Source organism: Notamacropus eugenii, chromosome 1, assembly GCF_028372415.1.
Source record: "Notamacropus eugenii isolate mMacEug1 chromosome 1, mMacEug1.pri_v2, whole genome shotgun sequence".
NCBI classification, from domain to species: Eukaryota; Metazoa; Chordata; class Mammalia; order Diprotodontia; family Macropodidae; genus Notamacropus; species Notamacropus eugenii.
The window spans coordinates 305,319,104-305,342,472 of record NC_092872.1 but is presented as its reverse complement, the minus strand read 5'-3'; the positions used below and the strand labels follow the sequence as shown (position 1 = coordinate 305,342,472).

General features: G+C 37.4%; 2 protein-coding genes across 5 annotated transcripts in view; both read right to left on the bottom strand.

Moving 5' to 3' along the window:
* SYT16 (synaptotagmin 16) overlaps window positions 1–5,650 on the bottom strand; it is a 320,395-nt gene extending 314,745 nt beyond the window's left edge. The window contains exon 1 of the mRNA XM_072629411.1: window positions 5,345–5,650. Coding sequence (XP_072485512.1) covers window positions 5,345–5,357 — 13 coding nt within the window. The 5' untranslated portion in view covers window positions 5,358–5,650. The remainder of the gene's footprint in view (window positions 1–5,344) is intronic.
* A 13,902-nt stretch (window positions 5,651–19,552) lies between these two features.
* Window positions 19,553–23,369, bottom strand: part of SNAPC1 (small nuclear RNA activating complex polypeptide 1) — a 50,314-nt gene continuing 46,497 nt past the window's right edge. For all 4 annotated transcript variants that reach the window (XM_072629409.1, XM_072629407.1, XM_072629405.1 and 1 more), the window contains exon 9: window positions 19,553–20,068. In XM_072629409.1, coding sequence (XP_072485510.1) covers window positions 20,034–20,068 — 35 coding nt within the window. In that variant the 3' untranslated portion in view covers window positions 19,553–20,033. The remainder of the gene's footprint in view (window positions 20,069–23,369) is intronic.

The window sequence follows — 23,369 nt, the reverse complement described above, 5'->3', positions numbered from 1 at the left end:
CAGCAGCAGTTCCTCATCTGTAAAATGAAGGGATTACACTACATGCCCTCTGAGGTACTTTGTAGCCCTAAATCTGTGCTGCTATGATTCTCAGAACAACAAATAGAACTTCTGTGAAAGTAATGGTTTGGGCACAATAATTGCAAAAGTGGCTAGAAGAAATGACAGGTAGGCTTTTTTTTTTAATTATAAAGATGTCATGGGTCTTCTTTGAGAATGAATGACCAACAACAATAACAACAAATGAAATTAGAATTCAGGAGGAAAAATTTGGGGAAAATATAATCTTACTCAAGTAACAAATTGCATGGAAATTATTCAAATCCTCCAGAGGAAAAAAAAAATGGATTATTGATAGAATCAAGAACTTTCAAACATTCCTGCTGAAGACCAAAACTGAGTAAATGACATATACAGGAGGCAAAAGAAATCTAGAAAAGTAATGCATTTGGATGATTGGAAGGGGCTAAACCATGATGAACATATATTCTAATAAAGGGAGAAAAGTAAGTGTCCTTTCAAGATTCTAATGTCTTCAAAAGTCACAAAGGGACTTAAACAAGGCAAACACAGTGAACAGGTGTGATTTTGCTCTTTTTGCTGATTTTAAGACAGGAATGAAAAGCAAGGGGGAAAATACTATAAAGGAGAAAATGAGGAAGAAACAAGAGGAATTTATTTTTCTTATAATTGAGGTTCATGAAAAGAAGATAATACAAATATGGAGGACAGGTTGAAGGAGGTGGCATTCTGATGACCTTAATCTTCTTTGAACTGAATAAATTAGGGGGACACAGAAAAAAGGAGAGAGAATTTGATATAGAAATACATTAAATTCAACAGAAAAACAAGGAAATATGAGAGGACAATGAAAGGAGACAATATTATAAGGAAGGTAGCCAAGGAATAAACAGTTATAACAAAATCAAACTTTCAATTCAGAGAGTTGATTATAAAGAGGAACTAAGAAGAGATAAAGCATAAGAACCAGAGACTGAGATCTGGATGAAGAAAGGAAGGACAAAAGAAGAGATAAAGAACAGTTCAATGATAGATTACTAGTGCTGGCAGATTTCTTCTCTTTCTTTACGTTCTTCTTTGCAAAGGAGGGGGGAGGGTGAGAGGAAAAACAGCGAAAAATATAAGAGGTATGATGGAAGGAAATATACAACTAATCTTAACCATAAAGTGAGATGGGATAAACTCATCCATAAAAAGAAAAATGGAAGCAGATTGAATTATCAAATAGCATTCAACAATATGTTGTTTACAAAAAACATGTTTGAAATATAAACATTCTCAGAATTAAACTGAGGGAAGTAGAGTTTGTTATGCTTTAGAAATTCTTTATCTATACTTGTTTTTTTCTTGGGCAGATAATAAAGCTGCATCCTTTGGAATGGTTATAGATCTCACTTAGGAGGCTTTACAATATTCTTAGACTTTAGGAAATCAGCAGATTTCCTAATGAAAATGGGAACTGTAGGACCTCATCATCTTTGGGGAATCTCTCTCACATGTGGATTCTGTACATGCTCTGTGATAATGGCTTGAGTAAACCTGATGTATACTTTGATTAACATTAACAATCACAGGATCATTTTAAAGTATGTGCCTTATATGATATTTTTTTAAATGTTCTAAATTTAATTTTTTTTAAAGTTAAGGCAAAGCAAGCATTTATTAATTAATTAATAACTGCACTAAGCATTGAAGATACAAATATAAGTAAAAAGATAATTCTTTCCCTAAAGGAGCAAACATTCTAATGAGAAAAGACAACACATAAGAGGGAGCTAGAAAGGGAAAGGAAGCAGATGAAGTTACCCACTTGGGATCATAGTGTTCAAGTCTAGAAGGTCAGAAGCTGCAAGTTTGACTAGCCTAGGACCCTCCCCAAAATAAGAGGTACTGAGAAGAACTCACCATTTCAATTTGCATCAATTTATACAAGTCTTCTTATACAAGTTTCTCTGAAGCCATCTCACTCGTCATTTCTTAGAGCGTAAATAGTATTCCATTAAATTCTTATTCCATAATTTGATCAGCCATTCTCTACTTCAAGGGTCAGCAAAATACAGTCAGAAGGCCAAATTTGGCCTGTCACCTATTTTGGGCTTGGGGATTTTCTTTGGAGGCAATTTGTGTTATTTGCCCAATGTCACACAGTTAGTCTTGCCACATGCTTTTGTACAGCCCATAAACTAAGAATAGTTTTTACTTTTCTTAAAATTTTAATTGTATTTTAAAATGTAAAAATCATTATTATTTCTCAGGCTCTACAAAAGTAGGCAATGGGCCAGATTTTTCCCTTGAACCATGATTTACTGATCCCTGTCCTAATTGATAGGCACCACTTTAGTGTTTAGTTCTTTGCTACCACAAAAAGAGCTGCAATAATGATCTAAGACAATTCCAAAAGACTCATGATGGAAAATGCTAGCCACATCCAGAGAAAGAACTATGGAGTCTGAATGCAGATGGAAGCAGACTACTTTCTCTTTCTTTTTTCATTTTTTCTTTCTCATGGTTTTGTCTTTTGTTCTGATTCCTCCTTCAAAACATTACCAATGTGGAATATGCTTAATGTGATCATACATGTATATCCCATATCAGATTGGAGGCTGTTTTGGGGAGGGAGGTATGGTTGAGAAGGGGGAAAATTTTGGAACTCAAAATCTAGTAAAAGGGAAAACTAAAAATAAATAAATAAATAAATGAAGTACATTTTTTTTAAAAAGGAGCTACTATAAATGCTTTTATAACTAGAGGCCATTTTCCCCTTCCTGTACTTTTTTTTACATCTTTCCAAGAGTCTTAAATGATTTTGACATAGGCTCAGAAGCCAGCTTGCAGGAGAGCCTTTAAGATGGCATCTTGATCTACCTAAATCAATTCTTTCTATAGCCAACGAACAATAATCACAGCAGTCTCTGCCTACTTTTGTCTATTGCATGATTTTAAAGGTGTAGTCTTCTATAGAGTATTGTTTCCCAAGCCTTGTCTATATTTCCTTTTCATACCTTCATCAGTGTGTGTATTATTTTTATAAAATTTTGCAGAGGGATAAAACATCAAGAATCCCAAAGGAAATAATTTAAAAGGGAAAAGGAAAAGAGGAAGAAGGCCTCCATCTGAAACTGTTACAAAGTAGTAATCTTCAAAACCATCCATACTGTTTAAAAACTAGAAGAGTTAATCAATAGGCAATTTTGATCAAATAACCTTGAAAAATTTCCTTGCAAATAAAATTAATCTAGTTAAAAGGAGAAAATAAACATTTTAATATATGTATAGCAACATTCTCTAATAAATGTGTGCTATTCAAGAAGCATAGAGGATTGATTTAAAATATAAGAACAAGAGCCATTCTCCAATAGATAAATGGTCAAGAGATATGAAAAGTCACTTCTCAAATGAAGAAATGAAATCTATCAACAATCATGTGAAAAAAATGCTGCAGATCATCACTAGTAGAGGCAGCTAATAGATGGCCCAGTATATAAAGGACTAAACCTGGAGCCAGGAAAACAAGTTCAAATTCAACCTCAGAAACTTAGAAGCTATCTCAATTTCCTCATCTGTAAAACAGGGATAATTATAGTACCTGCCTTCCAGAGTTGGAGTGAAAATAAAATGACATTTAGGAATACAAAAGAGAAAGAAAAAAAGAAAATAGTATATGTGAGCCATTTAAAATAAACAGAGAACAGTAAGAAGTTCAAAAGGGAACATGGAAAAGCAGGGCAGGGTTTGAGCTGCCATGTTAAATTTCAGTTATGTTAAAAAAAAATAACCCACAAACTATACCTAGTGAGGGGATATCCATACATAACAGAAGTTCATAGCTTCATACACAATCCTATTTTTTGTTTTTCTTTGTAAATTGACATGTTCACATCTTTTGAAGTTTACCAAATTTGTAATAAAATTGAAAATTTTAATTAAAACAGAATATCTTGAGTAAGTCTAGAGGGCACATGAATTCTCCTATAGGATGACTTGTTCCAACAGCTGAACATACCCAGAGTTCCCTAAGTCTACTCCTAGAAACTACAGCTCTTGTCTATACTTAATACCCCAGTTCACACCACAGGACATGGGTTTCTTTGAGCCAGTCAGGTCTTCATGTCACAGAGGAGTAGCCACCTCCTCCAAAAAGCCTTCCTTGAGTCCCCTCTTCCTTGAGCCTCCAAAGGAATAAGAACCATCCTTTAAGGACCTACACAGAAGAAACTTGCTTTGTCTCTATTTATGTACATAAATATAAATACGGACTCTTGGTCCTCATTTATGTAAATTGCATATTAAAACATATGAACTGGTATTTTATCCCCTCATGAAGTATAAGCACCTTTAAAGTAAGGAACCACATCTATCACGTCTTCATATATGCCCTACATGTAGCTAGGTGTTCTGCACACAGTGGCTCCTTAATAAATGTTTCTTGTATACTTTCTGTATGCTTTTGACTTAATGGGCTTTCATAAATGTGATTATATTTTCAAAAGCTCTGAAAGTAACCAATGATGCTAAGTGCCAACAATGTCTTTGCCAGCACAATGACCTTGCCCTCCTCCATTCAGCATTGTTTCTACTTACCACATGTAATTCACTACTAATCATTTCCTAGCCAACAAGATCCTGGCTTTGGGGAAAATATTTAGGGTTCGGGCTTGTGCACAAAGCAAGGCTCAAAGGTGTCAATACTTTTATTAAATATCTTATCGTTATTTATTTTATTTTCTTATTAACTTTATTAAAAGATATATACAAGGAACCCAAACAAGAACTCTCTGTGGCCAAGACAAACCTCAAACCGGAAAAGACAACAGGAGTCTAACTGATACGTGGGAAGATAGGAGGGCGTCCTGGGGATCTGCCATTCAGAGGAACTATAGGTTCTCAACCTGACCAACCAGGGTATCTGTCCAGCGCTATACAGCCACTTTCAATTCACCGTGGAAAGCATCAAACACGGTTTCCAAGTATCATCCCCCACCCCCCAACACACACACACACATACACACACACACACACACACACACACACACACACACACACACACACACACACATCCCAAAGGACAGAGCACATTCCCACACTCAGATGCATCTGGGCCAGAGCAGCCTCGGTGATGTATATATATGCAGTGCCAAGCACTGGTTGCCAGGGAGGTAGCACATCTCTCGCTTGTTTCCCAAACTCCCGGGGGCAGAGAGGCAGATGCGGGGAGCTGGAGGCAAATGGGGGAAGGGATCAGTGGAAGGATTTGGCATCTCAACGACGCCCGCCTACCCAAATCAGTCCCCTCATCCCAATTCTGCATTGTCGGGAGACTTACTGTCAGTAGCCATGGCTTAGCCCGGCACAGGGCTTTGCGCAGCGCTGGGCTCTCAGGGAGCCTGAAGGCCGCCCGGGTCTGTGCGAGCGCGAGCTCTCCTTCCCCGGTCCTCGGCCGCTGCCAAGAGCCGGGCAGCGTTCCCTCCTAGTACTGCTCTGCCCTCTCCGTCCTGGCTTCCAAGCGCGGCCGCAGCCGCCGCAATTCCCCCGGGTGGCAGCTGCTGGAGGAAGCAGCCGTGGGGCACAGCGGGCTGACCCCACGAAGGAGCAAGAGCGGCCAGACACCTCACTCGGCAAGCCCAGTGAGGGATCTATGTCTCCAGTTTCGCATTCTCTCTCCTCCTTTCATCCTCTTCGTCCCCTCCTCCCTCCCCCAAACAATGCAACTGGGAGATTCTTGAGGGATTTTCTGGCCCCAGAATTTTTGAGGATGCCTTCCCAGCTTTGTGCTTGTTTACAGCTTTCGAAACCCCTCAAAATCCTGATGAAAAAAGAGGTGACACCCCTTTTGCTTGTTCTTACCCAATAGATAAGGGCATATGGAATGGCAACTGGTCATTACATTAAATCAGAGTTCAGTCTTTCGGGGTTGTTTCCCTTTACAATGTTGTAGTTGTGTAATTGTTCACCTGGTTCTGCTCATTTTACTCTGCATCAGTTCATATAAGTCTTCCCAGGTTTCTCCTTCCTTTTCATCGTTTCTTACAACACAATATCACTTCATTACATTTATATACCATTATTTGTTCAACCATTCCCTGATTCAGGTTCACCCCTAAGTTTCCAGGTCTTTGCCGCTACAAAAGCACGGCTTTTTCTTGTACAGATGAGGGTTTTTTTTTTCCTCTTTATTTTATCCATTTGAGGTATAGGCTTAGTAGTAGTATCACTGGATCAAAGGGTATGTACAGTTTACTGTTGGTCCATCATATCTGATTTTTTGTGAGTCCATCTGGGATTTTCTTGGCAAACATACTGGAGTGGCTTGTCATTTTCTTCTCCAGTTCATTTTACGGACAAAGAACTCAGGTATTCAGGGCTAAGTGACAATCTCAGGGTCAAACAGTAAGTGTCTGAAGACAGATTTGAAGTCAGAAAGATTAATCTTCCTAACTTCAGAACTGATGCTCTATCTGCTGTGCCACCGACTTTAGTTAGACTCTCTCTTACAGATCTATTTTTTGAAACTGTAAACATCCTTTGGGCTCTTACAAGTTATCTACTTTCCTCTACATTGTGAAGCTGAGAAATCAGACTCAGTAATCTAGTAAAGATTGGACCAGAGCTCATCTTGATGGGAAAAGTACTCCTGGGAATGTACTCTATAATTATACTTGCTGTTTTAACCAAATTCATAATATTAACAGCCAAGAAATTCTAGGCTAATGATGTAATGACGTATTAAAACAAATAATCTAGGCATTATGAACATCAGATGAGTAAGAGTTTTATCAGCAAAGATCTAAATCTTTATTCTTTATCTAAATACTAAGTGTAGCAGGAGAATATGATGGCAGTAAAAATTGACCAAAAGTTAATTATGAAAATATCCACACTAAGCATCCATTTTTATTGTATTGAACACTTATTAAAGAGTCAACAGAATCCTTTCTTCAAACCAAACTATACTCTCAGTAAAAAATTTTCGGGAGTTGAGAGATCCACAAACAAATCACAAATAACCTGCACCTTTAAGTCATCAAGGTTAAAAAAAAGATTTTGGTGTATTTCTAGTGAAATCACATTTCAAGGTTCCATTTTCCAGAACATTCCACTCTTCCAATTCAGGTATATAAAATGCCAAGCAGGAGAGAGGAATTTAGAATACACATAAAACAATGCTGAGAAGTACACTGGTTCCTTAGATTTAAGCAATAGGTATAAGCCTTGAATTTTTTTTTTAATACGACTATACTGATGTATACACACATGGTGTCACCACAAAAAAAGGAATTCCTTTAAACACTGTTATATGAAGCAATAATCTTAGTCTCCTGGGTTTTCTTAACACATAGGTGACATAAGACTTGTACCTAACAAGAGTTATTTTGAAATCAATATTTTTGCATTTGTATTTTCAAAAGACAGAGTCAAAGAAACTCAGTTTACTATCCAAGGCCCAACTAGCTAAGCACGTAGGGGTCATTCACCAGCAAGTTGACCGTTAGATGGTGAATTCTTTGGCTATAACAACACATTAAACAAAGAAAAATGAAAAACGGTCCCTGAGTACAATATGGACTACTTCTAATTCCACAGGGATAATGGTTAAATAGTGGAAAAGGCAGTTTTCAGACTTTTCATAAACATTATCTTGTTATGGATACTCTAAATATGAGATTATTCAAATCCTAGGTCTTATGCCTCTTCTCCCCAGTTTGCAAAAAGAGGTTTACTCAGAAACTAAAGTAAAAGTTTAGAAAACGTGGTATGTTTCTTTCATGAAATATAGACATGAAAAGTCAGAGTAATAATTAATCATTTAAATTGATCTATTTGAGGCATGATAGTACAAAGGAAAGGGCATTGGAATGGATATAAAAGGAAGGAAATGAAGATGTATTAAGTACCTACTAAGTGCCAGGCCCTGGACTTTACAAAAGTTATCTCATTTTATTCCACAAATCTTTGAGAGGTAGGTGCTGTTGCTATTCAAATTTTACTGGTTAATAAAACTGAGGCAAATGGATGCTAAGTGACTTTTCCAGGGTCACACAACTTGTAAATGTCTAAGGCTGGATCTGAAATCAGGTCTTCCTGAATCCAGGTCCAATACTCTCTCCACGGTGCAACCTAGCCTTAATTAAATTCTATTTGCCTCAGTTTCCTCATTTGTCAAATATGCATAGTAATAGCACTTACCTCCCACTAGTAAATGTTTGAGGCTAGATTTGAACTCAGGAAGATGGGTCTTCCTGATTCAGGCCTAGCACTATTGCATCCTGGGCCATCTCCAGTCACCCTGATGAATATCTGGCCGCTAGACCCAGATGGCTCAGGAGGAGAAAGTGAGGCTGGTGACCTTACACGACCCTTCTTCACTCAAATCAAAGTCAACTGCAAGTCATATCATCATCTCCCTGATAGCATGGTCCTCTTCGAGAAGGAAGGACAAACCACAACAACAATATTGTCCAACAACCAACTAATGGAAATATCATTGTATGAATTGAAACTTGTCAACATTGATATTTTGTTATTTTAATGGATCTGTGATCTTATAAATGTGGGTACCTTTTTAAACTATTCTGTCCTTCTTCACATCTCTGGTTCATGACCTTTCAGTAATCCTCAACATGTGCTGCACCAAAAATGGTGGAGGCCTCCTTAATATCTTGACAATGAATGGATATTGGCGGAGCTTGTGGACTATCCCTCATTCTTGTCACATGACCAGTCCACATCTTTTTACAGTTATTATCTCTTGGACAACAATGTTTACAATGCTTTTTTTATGCAATTCTTCACTAGTAACAATGTATAGCCTTCTCCCAACCACCATGCACCTCATATTCTTCAGGTAACACTCAATTTTAAGTCTTTGGAAATTGTTGGCTTTCATACCACACAGACATCCAGCACCACTAGGAGAATATTATTGTTAAAAAGATGGACCTTCAATGCAGAAATATGTTTTGTTTGACCATGTTTGCAACAGGGTGTTGTTTTTTAATTCTCATTTTTAGGCAGGGAGGTTTGTTTGGGGGAGAAAATAAGGTAGATTTTTACTGACTGAAAAAATATATATATATTATTTATATAATTTTTAAAAGATGAGTCTTTATCTCAGGGGAGAAGCTTGAGGTCATTAAAAAAAAAAAGCACTGTGCAATTTCCCAAAAGCAAGCTAGCCTATTCTCCTCTAACTATGAATCCAACTCACTGTATATATATATATAAGATATGCATACTGATACATTTAGGGGCTGTCTTTCCAACTCCATATTGCAGTCTAGACAATAGAAATTCTTCATTCCCTTGGGGTTTTTGCATAGATAATTAAACTCAACTTTTTGAATAGCTATGGAAACATTGCCATATTCTGCATATTCTACAATCATCACAAGATCATCCATACACCATGACATCCATAAGACCCTGCCACCTGTTAGAGACTATGCTAGATAGCTTCCATGACACTGGAAAACACCTTTGGCAAAAATACATCTCTTTGATTTATATTTTGCTTCACCTTAATAGCATGATAGTCACTAAAAGTTGTTACCATATAGAAAAGACTGCCTTCCACATGTTACATAGGGGTGTCTTGTGTGGCTCAAAAAGGCAGAATAAAAGATGGTGGAACTTTAATTTTGCCATATTCCCCTCCAAAAATTTTAAAATAACAAATAAAATTCTTCCGTGGCAGAACCAACAAAAGGTCTGAGTAAAACAATTTTCTGGCTCAAGACCACTTAAGACATCAGCAGGAAAGGTCTATCTCACCAGGGCAGTATTCAGTGTGCCAGTAGCACTGAAGGTGGCTGCATCTTCATCAGCAGTAGGTTCAGGAATTCTCAGTTCACAGATTAAAAGGGTTCAGACAACTGGACAGAAAGAGATTACAGGGCATTTTTTGCTGGCACTGGGTATAGGACCTTGTTGTATTGTCCATACATAGCTCTAAGTGGCATCTTCAGGGCCAAAAAGAATGTTTGCAGTTGCTCACAAGGGAGGAGGGTACCTGGTCTGAGGTCCAAGGCAGAAAGGAGCACTAGTACTTTTGGTCACAGGACAGCATTTCCAGGGCCATCAGGAGCAAAAACATTTGTAGCCTCAGGGGAGCAGGATCCTGGTCACAGTTCTGGGGCAGAGAAGAGTGCTTGTGGTGGCTTGCAGACTAGAGGATAGTCCAGGAGAACAGTGACTACACCTTGTCTCAGATCATACCTCCTTGGAAAAACTGAAAACTTATAGACTTCTAGAACTAGCTCTGAAATCAAGTAGCACAAAAAACCTGAAGCCTAGGAGTATAACCTTTCTTCCTCCCCTGCAACAAGAACCCAACTTTAACAAGTCAAGAAAAAGACTGGCAAAATGAGCAAACTACAAAAAAGGAATTTGACCAAAGAAAGTTACTATGGTGACAGGGAAAATCAAGGCACAAACTCAGAAGAAAACAAATTCAAAACAGCTACATGCAAAACCTCACAGAAAAACTGAACACAAGCCCAAAAAGAATTCCTGGAAGAGCTCAAAAAGGATTTTAAAATCATATAAGAAAGGTAGAGGAAAATTTTGTGAATAGAAATGAGAGTGATGTAAGAAAATTATGAAAAGAGAATCAACAGCTTGGTAAAGCAGGCACACAAAAAAATGCTAAAGAAAATAATATCTTAAAAAACACAATTGGTCAAATGCTAAAAGAGGCACAAATCAACTGAAGAAAAGAATTCCTTTAAAAATACAATTAACCAAATGAAAAAAGAGGTACAAAAACTCACTGAAGAAAAGAATTCCTTAAAAATTATAATTGGGCAAATGAAAGCTAATGATTGCATGAAACAGCAAGAAAATAACAAAATCGAATGAAAAAATAGAAGAAAATGTGAAATGTCTCACTGGAAAAACAACTGATCTGAAAAGTAGATTGAGGAGAGATAATTTAAGAACAAAGAGCTTAGACATGATATTTCAAGAAATTATTAAGCAAAACTACCCTGATGTCCTATATCAGAGAATAAAATAGAAATTGAAAGAATCCATCGATCACCTCCTAAAAGAGAACCCAAAATGAAAACTTCCAGGAATACTATAGCCAATATTGTAGCCAAATCCAAGAGCTTACATCAAGAATAAAATACTCAAGCAGTCAGAGAAACAATTCAAATATCATGCAACCACAGTCGGGATCACATAATATTTAACAGCTTCTACATTAAAGGATTAGAGAGTTTGGGATATGATATTACAAAAAGTTAAGGAGTTAGGATTATAACCAAGAAAAACTTACCCAACAAAACTGAGTTTAATACTTCAGGGGAATAAAATGTATATTTAGTGAAATAGAGGACTTTCAAGCATTCCTGATGAAAAGGCCAGAGCTGAATACAAAATGTGACTTTCAAATACAAGACTCAAGGGAAGAATAAAAAGATCAACATGAAAAAAATTGTAAAGAATTTTAAAAGGTTAAACTGTTTACATTTCTATATGGAAAGATAATACTTGTAACTTCTAAGAACTTTATCATTATTTGAGCAGTTAGAAGGAGTATACATAGACAAAGGGCATGGCTATGAGTTAACCATGGTGGGATGATGTCAATAAATTAAATTAAGGGGTGAGAAAGAGGCATGCACTGGGAGGAGATCAAGGTAGAATGAAGAAAATTATCTCATACAAAAGAGGTGTGAAAAGAAAAGCTTTTACAGTGGGGGAAAGATGTGAGGTGGCAGGCAACACATGAACCTTACTTTCATAGGAATTGGTTCAAAGGAGAAATAACATGCACACTCAGTTGGGTATAAAAATCTATCTACAGATAAGAAAGGGGAAGGGCACAAGAAAGGTGGCTGATGGAAAGGAAGAGTAGATTAAGGGAGGCAGTGATCAAAAGCAAGATGGACTTTTGAGGAGGGACAGAGTAAAAAGAAAGAAGGATAAACAAGGGGGAAAATAGGATAGAGGGAAATACACAGTTAATCATCATAACTAGGAATGTGAATGGGACGAACTCATCCATAAAATGGAAGCAAATAGCAAAACGGATAAAAACCAGAATCCTACAATATGTTGTTTAACACACTTGAAACAGAGAGACACACACCGAGACTAAAGGTAAAGAACTAGAGCAGAATCTGTTCTGCTTCAGTTGACATAAAAAAAAAAGCAGGGGGAGCAATTGTGATTTCAGACAAAGCAAAAGCAAAAAATAGACCAATTAAAAAGATAGGAACAGAAACTACATTTTGCTAAAAGGTACCAGCACCAAATGGTATAGCAGCCAAATTCTTAAAGGAAAACTTAAATAAGTTACAGGAGAAAATAGACAATAAAAGTATACTAGTGGAAGACCGTAACTTTGCCCTCTCAGAACTAGATCAATTTAATCAATAAATAAATAAGAAAGAAGGAGATGAATAGCGACAGCTGGACAGCTTGCCATAAGTTTTCTAGGGCAGTATCCAATTCTGGGACCCAGTCAAAAGAGGCAGATTTGTGGGGGTTTATAAATGGGGGCCATAACTATAGTCAAAAGGGGACTGTGAGTTCTCCAGAACCCAAAAGACCAATAAGTCTTCAGGATTCCTTTTTGGAATGTCAGTGTCAGTAGCTGATTCCTGATTTGGAATGAAAGTGTCCTGTGTCTAGAATCATCTGAGTTCTTTGCATCGACTGTATTCTCAAGCATTTTCCTGAGTGGGTTGAATTCTAAATTTTCTTGCTGTTCATTTTCCATATATTATTCCTTATATAAGTCACCATGTGATCCAAGGAATCAACTTCTGTGGCCTTATCTGGTCTAGGCCACCTTGTCCACCACATTGACAAGGTCAAGAACAGCTAGAGTGATTGGTGGGACATTTCTGTTCAGTTTCCTATGGTATACTCTAAGATGCCAGGTGCTCTCTGACTTCATAACCAGACACACCAAGTTGTGGCTAAGGGAGTTGCTATAATGAAATACTGCAGCTTCTTATCTCCATCACTAAAGAGGAAATAGCTTTCACTCCACTAGGGACCCAGTAACTTTTGTTAAGTGTGCAGGATGGTTCAGGTAACTCCAAGGGTTTCCATTTCATCCTACCCACAACGACTAGTATAGAGCTTGCTGAAAGGGTCCACATAGGTACTGATGCCTAAAAACTCATAATGTCCATTCCCACAATATACTCCCTCTGATTAGCCATCACAACAGTGACACACACAGGGAATTTCCCACCTTTTTCTACCTGAGAAGGGAATATCCCTCCCCTCAGTGGTCTACGGACCATTGGAACATTTCTATGTACTCATTTGAAGTCCCCTGGTATGATAGTAATCTGGAGTCCAGCAGCCTTTGGATATTTGGCATCTCCCCATCCAGGTCACCACAACTCAAATACACAGTCTTACCTGAGGTCCTGAGCCTCACCTTGGCCCTAGGCAGACTCATATTCAAAGTCCTCCTTACTAGAGTTTTGAGCTTAGAACTGTCTTCAGGACTTTGAGTTCAAGAGTCTGAGAGAAGTAATTATTTCTCTCATATTAATAGCCAATTATTGAATTAGAACTAAGGCTTTTTTTCTCCTTCCTCTTTCTTCAGAAATCAGCCCCTCTAGGTTATCCAGTCTTTGAAGGGCAGGGCTGAATGGTGAAAGATAAATATAGGGCGAGCCACACTCAACTGGGGAAATTTAGATCTTATTAAAAGGTAAAGAAATTCTAGTTTAAGGGAAGTGGTAACTTATAGCACATTATGTTTCAGTCTGACTGATCTGAATAAAAGTGAATTCCCTTTTTATTCTAGATTACCCTAGACAGGGGGTGGTGTGGGCAAACATAAGTCTCTTTGTCCAAGACTGAGTAATCAGTCAAGACCCCCAATCCCTCATTAGAATAAGCCCACCTCTCATTATAATATTCATTCACTCATCAATTGTTAACCAATCAGAGTTGATTGCCGCCTAAGACACCCACTCTTCCAAGGATGTATAAGCATTGAAAAGCCTCCATGTGGGGTCTTTTGGTTTAGAAGAGACAGTAAAATAACCATTTTATTATCTGCTAGCCATAATTAATAAAGTGATTGTTAATTACAAAGAAACTGTGTATGTCTTAACTTTTTGTCACAAATCCTAGACAATGCTTTAAGTTTGGAAGGAGCTGAAGGGCTCTTAGTGTACTTATCCCAGGTTTTACAAGTTTCACTAGCACCCTCATAAAATTACTGATCAATTCCTTATCAGTCTTATGTTTCAGAAGCTACACCCAAAGCTCCTTGTGGGAGAGTGTCATCACCCTGGCAGGTTAGTAGATGCAGGGTCTCCTTCCACCACCCTCAGAGAATATACTCACACCCACAGCAAATTGGCCCTGATGGCCTCTGCTGTATCCATCTCCAGCTTAGATTTCATCAGCTAATTTGCTTCTGTTTATGTGGCAAGGAAGACCCATAGTTAAAAAGCTTGCCACCATTCTAGTGGGGCTCCACTAAGAAGTAAGGATCTCATTGTGCCTTAGACTGGCTAGTCATGCATTAAACCATACTACCAAGCCCATCCCTTTCAGGAACTTCATTCCCCCTTCCCTAAAGATCTCCATTGGGAAGCTAGGTTCAACAGAAATACATTTTTATGGATCTAAGTATGAGTAATTCCCTATCTCAGCCACCTAAAAAGGGACAAAAGGTGATCCCTGTCTGAAATCACTAGTTGATTTGACTTTGTAGCAGTAAGTTCTCTGAGAGCTCCATAAGACAATGAAGGTTCCCTGCAGAAAAGGTCTCTGCATTTGATGATCAGTTAAATCATTCCCTCAGAAACTATTGTTCCAGTGACTCATCAGGTTGCTTGCTTGAACTTCCCTTGTAACTTAGAAAGCTGTTTTTTTTTTTTTTTCAGTAAAAGCTGGTACACCCCTTACTCCCTCAGTAAAGGAAATCACATTTTAGGGTGCAGTATTAGGGTAAGCCTGGAGCTGTCTTCATCAGCGGGAGTATCCAAATGTCTTCCTAACTATTATTCTCATGCTCCTCTTGTAGCTCTGATTTCAGAGAGATACAGTGCAACTTTTGGGTCAAGTCCAAAAGTTCTGAGCTGCAAACCATTGCTTTCCAATCTCTTCAGGAGGGCTCCCTTCACATATGTGGCCTCCAGATCAATTAGCTGACCTTCAGCCTTCAGAGCAGTCTGTGTACTGTACACATGACGCACATAGCTGAAAACTGTTTCTAGTTACTTAATGCAGTGAACCAGTTTATTTTCAGTTCTCTCAAGCTAGCAGTCCAACCTCTACTGGATGGCATAACTTCTGCCAGATGACCAGTAATAACCAGAGAACTCTAGACCTGATGGTTTCAATACCACCCACCCCTTGTCAGTTTCCTCCAACACTCATTGAGTTACAGACTCTCCACATATGACCAAAAGGACCCTAGCAATCATTAATCACTGGGAAGTGTTTCACCATTCAAACATCCCATCCTTTGGATTTGCAGTGCCTTTCCCTCAATTCAGTCATGATGTGAGGTACTGGGCAATCTTGTCCCAAGCACCAACTTCGCCAAATTAGTAATGAGTATAATGCTAGCACCCTGTTTGTTGTTCATGTCAGACTCTTCATGACCTCATTTGGGGTTTTCTTGGCAAAGATACTAGAGTGGCTTGCCACTTCCTTCTCCAGCTCAATTTACAGGTGAGGAAACTGAGGCAAACAGGGTTAAGTGACTGGCCCAGGGTCACACAGCTAGTGTCTGAGGCCAAATTTGAAGTCAGCCCAGCACTCTATCCGCTGCGCCACCGAGCTGCCACTAGCTCCGTCAGTTCAGGTTCAATTTGGGTCATTGAACAATTAAATGGAGGTTTACTTTGCCCCAACATAACAATATCCAACAAGGATACAGAAACACTTAGTTTCAGTTTTGGTAGATGTGGCTTCCCTTCCCTCCTTATGGAAAAATGTCTGATCAATAGGTCAGAATACAGTAACTTGATACTCAAGTGGTACCCACCAAGTCTGAGAGGTCCAGAATCCACACAAATATTTACATATTTACATTCAGAGATCAGGACACTGTATCAAGGGAAATAGCCAATTCTCTGAGGAAGTTTTATCTCCTTTTAAGGAAAATTAATCCTTGGGAAAGGTAGGAGATGGGGAAAAAGATGGGAAAGAATGAGCCTAACTAATACTGTAAAGCCTGGGGGGAGGCATAGACCTGACCCATGTTGTGGGGGAAACACTGGTAGATATCAGTCCTATTATATATCATTATAGCTTGGATTTCTTCCCTTGGAAATTGTGGGCATCCTTCAATTATTTAGAAATGGCTTATAGTCATAAATTTTAATCAGTTCCTTATATATCTTGGAAATAAAACTTTTATCAAATAAACTTGCTGCAAAGATCTTTATCCCCAAAGTTATTTTCCTTCTATTTATGGCCATATCAATCATGTTTGTGTAAAAATGTTCTAATTTTATGTAATCAAAATTATCCTGTTAACCTTTTATGATTATTACTCCTTGTTTGGTCATGAATTCTTCCTATACATATAGATCTAAAAGGTTAATTTCTTTTAATGTTCCTCTGATTTGTTTATAATATAACCTTTTATATCATGTATCCATCTGGCTGTATCTCAAAAATTTTGGTATGTCATAATTTATCTTTAAAATCATTATCTATCATTTATATGATTCTTGGTCCAATAATTCTTAAGAATAATTTATTTTGCTTCTAATTGATTTTTAATCCTTTAACAACCCTTTATTGAATTTTTACTGTATTGTAGTCAATAAAAGATGTTTAATATTACAACTTTTCTGCATTTGGTTGTGGTTTTTATCCTCTGTTATGCGGTCAAATTTTGTAAGTGTCATGCACAGCTGAGAACCATATATCCTTCTTTCTAATATGGGGCAGCTAGGTGACACAGTATTATATGGCTGTTTGTATTTTTCTTTCTTTGAACAGGAAACTGGATTTCTGCTTAGATATTCCGGAGTTTTCCATTTGGAAGTTCCTTCAATAGGCAATTAGTTTTTTAAACTCCTGTTTTACTTCTAGGAATTTTAAATGATCTTTTGGCCAAGATTCTTTTCAGTTTTGCTTATAGGTGTTTTGGAGTCATTCTATTCTAGGTTTGCACCTTAGGCAACCTTACCACAATAACTCTAGCTTTTTTGTTTACCCATTCTTCTATACTTCCCATATTGAGACTTTGGACAGAGCTAGGCATTGAGCATTTCTGGTGGGACCATCATAGCCTTGTATGATCCTGGTTTGTCTTACCTATTGTTCAAGTGGCAGACCTGTGGTCCTGACATTCATCCAATGTCTAGGTCCCAGATTCCATCTCCTAGATTAGAGTAACAGCCATGGCCCTTTTCTCCTGAAAGGGTCTGGATACAAGATCCCCTTCTCCTAGTTAAGATAACAGCATCAACACCACCACAGCCCCAGTGTCTCGGAGTTGTTTTAGATTCTCACACTAACACTTATCTCCCAAGTAGAAGTTTGGAGGGGGGGGGGGGGGGGGGTCCTTGGAGGTCCCTTCTCCCTGGTTAGAAGAAACAGAACTCTCTGCCCAGAGACTGAGTCCTGAACCTCAAACCTACCCTCCTCAGCTGCAACAGTACCAAGGCCCTTTTCTTCACCCAGGAGCTGAGTCAAAGATACTCATTATCCTAGTTCTGTATCCAGGATCTGGTTTCATGATCTTGACCTGCCCTTGTTCCACATTTCCTGCCCCTAATCACTTGTTTGTAGCTTGAATTTTTGACCTTGTGCTGATAAGCCACTGAAGTTTCTCCTTAGATTTCAGATTACTACTCAATCTCACTCAACAAGCACTTATTAAAGGTTTATATTACTATGTGCCAGGCACTGTGCTTGGAACTGCAAATATAAGCAAAAAGCCCTCAAAGGGCTTACATTCTAACTGGGAAGACAAAACATGAAAGCAACCTGAAAGGGAAGGGAAGGTGAGGAGAAGGGGCTGGCATGGGGAATGATAAGCCCAACCTGGTGGAAAATGAAGAGCATGTGCCATCTGGCACTTTTCTGAGATCTCTGCTCATGTAATTCTGGGGAACCTGGGCTTCACTGTTTCCTCTTACCTTGCCCCCTTTGGCTGCTTTTTCTGCTAGGTGCTTTTTACCCCTCAACGCAATACTTGACTTAAATTTGTCAAACTTCCTTAGAAAACAGAAGGGGGTTTGTCTTAGGAATATATTTCCCATTTTTGGCAGCATCAATTTAAATCAGGTTGCACTGGCCTCACTTTCATGCCATTGCTTTTCATGTTTAATTCTTTCTTTTGGTTTGGTCTTGGCTTTGCTCTGACAGGTCAGAGGTCTGATTGTACAGAGACAGCTGATTCAAAAAGAACTCCCCTACTGGCAAGTAGTAGCTTTCTGTCTATTTAAATAAAATTCACTTTAATTTCTGTGATATTATTTGATACCTACCATATTAATGTTTCCCAGTTCTCGAAGAAAATATTTATGTAAGGCTTCTGTTTAACCCTAAATCATGCTTTCCATTATAATTTTTGCCACTCTCCTTATATGTTCACCTTATCTTTTCACTAAAGTTATCAAGTATATACTAATTTAACTTTATGGGTATCGTGAATTTTCTTTCATAGAGCTTTTAAAATTTCTGATCCTATGGCAATATATGTAGTACATGTGACAATTATTTTCAAAGTGATCTTCTAATAAACGTTTATCTGAGCACTGCAAGATGACCAAATATTCTATGCAGTATGTCTCTTTTTGGCTTAGAACACATGATAAAAACCAATTGCAGCAACTCCTTTACTCGCTTCAAGGAGAACAGTGTCACCTTGTCATTTTACTTCAACTTCCTTTTGTTTTCAGATTTTATTTATGATGAAGATGTCAGGATTGATATAATTCAATTCCTCTAGTTGTATAATCCACTTAATGGTCAATGAATAACAATTGCATATTTAAGAAACCAACAGCTAAGTTAATTTTTATCATAGACTGCCCGGGATTCTTAGCACTCTCTGGCACTTTGTTCAACACTGTCACCAACATAAGAGATCTGGAAAAGGACTCCAAAATACTTAGGGTCATTTTAATTTTTTATTCATTTTATGGATTGTCATGGCCAAAGAATCCATCACATCAAGTGGCTGAACTACTGGTGAGAAGTTTCTCCATACTTAGTTTAGCTTTTTTTCTTTGAAAATATATAAAACTATTGTCAGGAACATGAAGTCTTTCCAGCATGATTGACATCATGAATATTTTTGTTCAATAAACAGCAGTACTTAGGATATTAAATGTTAAAATTTTATTTGGAAGGTTTTAATAACTCCCCAGAAGTAATATATATTAAAATATGCTTATACTCGAGATTAGTCAATATATTATTTAACTGGTCTGGATATTTAAAGTTCATTAAAACAAGGAGGTTTTAAAGTAACTGATGTGGTATACAAAGTTAGGTTGATTATAAAATAGCAACTGAGCTATGATCTTGACAGCAGGAACTATCAACAGGAGTTTCATGTAAAAATAAAAACAAAGCATTTCAATTCAACATTTATTAAGAACTTTCTACATTCATACTTTCAACATTTATTAAGTGCTTACTTAATAAATTAAGTATTAATTAGCATTGGGCTAAGCACTGACATTATCTTATTGAATTTATAGTCTATGAGTAACAAAGAAAAATATATTTATTGCACTTACCCATGAGATATATGATGGTTCCATTCAAGTCATAAATTAATCCATAACTAAGTACAATGTAATGTACATCTCAGTTAAACTAAAGGTTAATTTAAAATAAGAATATGTAATAATCAACATGGCCACAATTCTGTTAAGGCAATTTTGAGAGCATACAAATACCAGGGGAAACCAATTTCCACAAAGGATTGCTGTGGTACTCCATAACAAACAGGGAATAGATGGCTTTAATAGCTGCTGTCTTCTTCATCCCATAAAGATTTTAACTATCCAGAAATTCAAATTTCATATAACTCTAAAGTCCAGGTTCTTTGTTCAGCATCTTCTTTTCTTCTTAGGTACTGAAACCTCTATAAAGGCATAAGAAAATTTAGAAGTTCAGTAGGTTTGAGGCACCAGAAAACAAACAATGCTTCCTTAAATTTAGCTGTAGTGTATTATCTATGGTTTCATTTTTTAGGACCCCAAAATAGAAAGATAAGTATATTTATTGTGGTAATTGACAGCTGGTTCCTTGGGTACTTTTATTTCTTTATACTATACATAAACTACCTACACAGCTTAAATACAGGTTTTTAATTGCAATATTGAAAATATTAAATAACAGTACAGAAATAAATTTTCAAATCTAACCATATTGGTTTCAGAATCTAAGAAATTACAACTTTAATCTGCAACTGAAATTTTCCTTCAGAATGACTCTAGAGATTCAACATTTATTTTGAAATTTAGTCATCCAAAAACATATGTTTAGGTGAAAGGCTACTCAAGAGTTTTATCAGAAGAGTTTTTACATTACAATGGAAAATTCTGAAATACAGGAGAAAAGAAAGATGAGAACATTAGGTTCCTTCAGTGGTTTTATATATGTCCTGCCTAATGATACAGAGCAGGAGCTCTAGGAAAAGAAAGAGTGGGGGGAATAAATATTTATTATTTGTTATTATTTACTTACTATGTGTCAGGCACTGGGTTCAAATACCTTACACACTTACTAGCTATGTGACACTGGGCAAATTATTTAATCTCTATTGGCTTCAAGTTTCCTCTGCAAATGAGGGAGACTGGACCAAAGATTCTCAAAGGTCTCTTCTAGCTCTAAACTATGATCCTATGTTGGTTTAATATTATAAAAATTAAAACAGAACAGACCATATTGATAACAAAAACAGTAAGAAACATCAAGCAACTGATACAAAAAAAGGCTTCTGGCAAATTAAAAATATTAAAAAGAACAGGAATAAATGGAATATTCCTTAACATGCTAACCTACCTGCTAAATTAAGTAGCTAGCATTATCTATTACAGAGAAATACCAGAGATGTTTCCAATAAATCAGGCCACTGTCATTACTACTATTCGGCATAGCTCTAGAAATACCAGTTTTAATAAAAAGACAAGAAAAATAAAGGGAACAAGCATAGACAAAAAGAAAACAAAATTACTACTCTTTGCAGACATGATTTTTTTACTCAGAGAAACCTAAAATTCAACTAACAATTACTTGAAAAAATGTATTACTTAGCAAAGCAGGAGGACATAAAATAAACTCACAAAAATCAACAGCCTTTCTGTATTATTAACAAAACTCAGTGGGAAGAGATAGAAAAAGAAATTCCTTTTAAAATTAAGACAGAATAGAGAGTACCCCTACTAAGATACAAGAAGGATTATGTGAGTACAACTACTAAACATTATAAGACTAAAGATAAACTGAAATAATTGGAAAAATATTAACCACTCATTATTAGGCCATGCCAATATAATAAAAATACCAATAATACCTGAACTAATTTACAGATTCAATGACATCCCAATCAAACTACCCAAAGGTTACATTACATAACCAGAAAAAATTACAGCAAAATTCATCTGAAAACACAAATATAACCCAAAGGAAAAAACATCACAGAGAAATTCAAGAAAGAAGAAAAGCACTCATATGCATAAAGTACTTTTTGTTGTAGCAAAGTCCTAGAAACCAAGTGGATACCCATACTCTGGGAAACGATGAAAAGTCATGGCATGTACAGCTAAGTAAAACCGCACCATGAAGAAAGGATGAAAGGGACAGATTCAGAGAAGCCTAGGATATGAATTGATCAAGGGAAGGAAGCAGACTCAGGAGCACCATTTATGCAATGATTACAATAGGGCACAGTGGATAGGGTGCTGGGCTCTGGTTTCACACACTTACTAGCTATGTGATCCTGAGCAAATCACAGCCTAGTTTGCCTCAGTTTTCTCAATTGTAAAATGAGCTGGAGGAGGAAATGGCAAACCACTGCAGTATCTCTGCCAAGAAAACCCCAAAGGGGGTCAAGAAGAACTGGACATGACTGAACAACAGCAGCAACATAACGTGGAAGACTTAGGAAAGCTAATCGATGTAATGACCAGTCCAGAAGACCCATTGTGTGCAGAGGTGACAGACTAGAGGTCAGACTGAAATATGCATTTCCAGATCCAGCCACTGTGTGAATCTGTTTTGCTACATAAAGAAGGATCTTTTTTTGGAAGGAGGGAGGGGGGAACAGTGATGCCAAGAAAAGGAAGAGACAAAACATGTAAAATAGAGAAGAGGGCAGAGGAGAGAGTTCAGAAGGGGAGACAACCAAGTAGGGTACTGTTGGTACTAGCATGTTTAGTTTTATACCATGACCTGTAAAGAGATTTAGTTTTTTTTATAATCATCTTTTTCCATACTTCTTTGTATAAGAAAATGTTCATATTTATTGGTGTTTTCCAAGTTAATAATGTTAAAAGGTTTCTTTTGAGCTCCTGCCTCTAGGCACCACTACCAAAATTTCTAACCCCCTGTAGAATCCCTACAAGTCAGAAGTCTACTCCCACCACCACCAGAGCTGCTGCTGCCATTCTGTCATCAAAGCCATCAATTCCAACTCAAGGACTAAAGAAAAAGTCCCAATCCCTATAGATCCCAAACTGCTACTAGTGTCCCTGTAGGAGTCTCTACAGCCCCCACCACCAAGAGAACTGCTGCTGAAAAACTGACAGAGGTCCCAATCAGGGTGGATTGGATTAGGAAGTTCTTATATTTGAAACCAGAGTTGCTATGATATCCAATCCCAGGAACATCCAAAGTCCTAGTCCTCTATAACTACCTGTATCATAAAAGTGGGAGACAAGAAAGTTATTCTGCTAGGTTCAGGGAGAGAACAGGATAAGGAAGGAGTTCTTCGTTACACTCTCAGAGGACAGAGAGATCTGTTCCTGATGTCACAGTTGTAACTCCCTACCTGTCCACAGAAAAAATGGTATGGATCATGACTGGTTTTAGTGTCGAGCTATATTACAAATTAACTTTTCATGAAGTACTGTAAAAATCTAACCAACATTAATAACTCTTTCTATAAGTAAATAATAATAGGCCACATGGTATATTTCTACATATACTAGCTCATATGAAACAGGGAGTACAAATATTACCATCCCCATTTTATAGTGAAGGAACTTCCATCTTCAAATGTCAGGTCTAGCTTTCTGCTTTTCTTTTTCTTTTCTATCTACTGCCTCCCCAAAACAGCATTCCAAATGCCAAACAATGGCTCTCTGAGACATGCAACATCTGGAAACTGTTGGTACACACAACAGAAAGACAAGGCTCATCATAATTTAGAAGTCACCTTT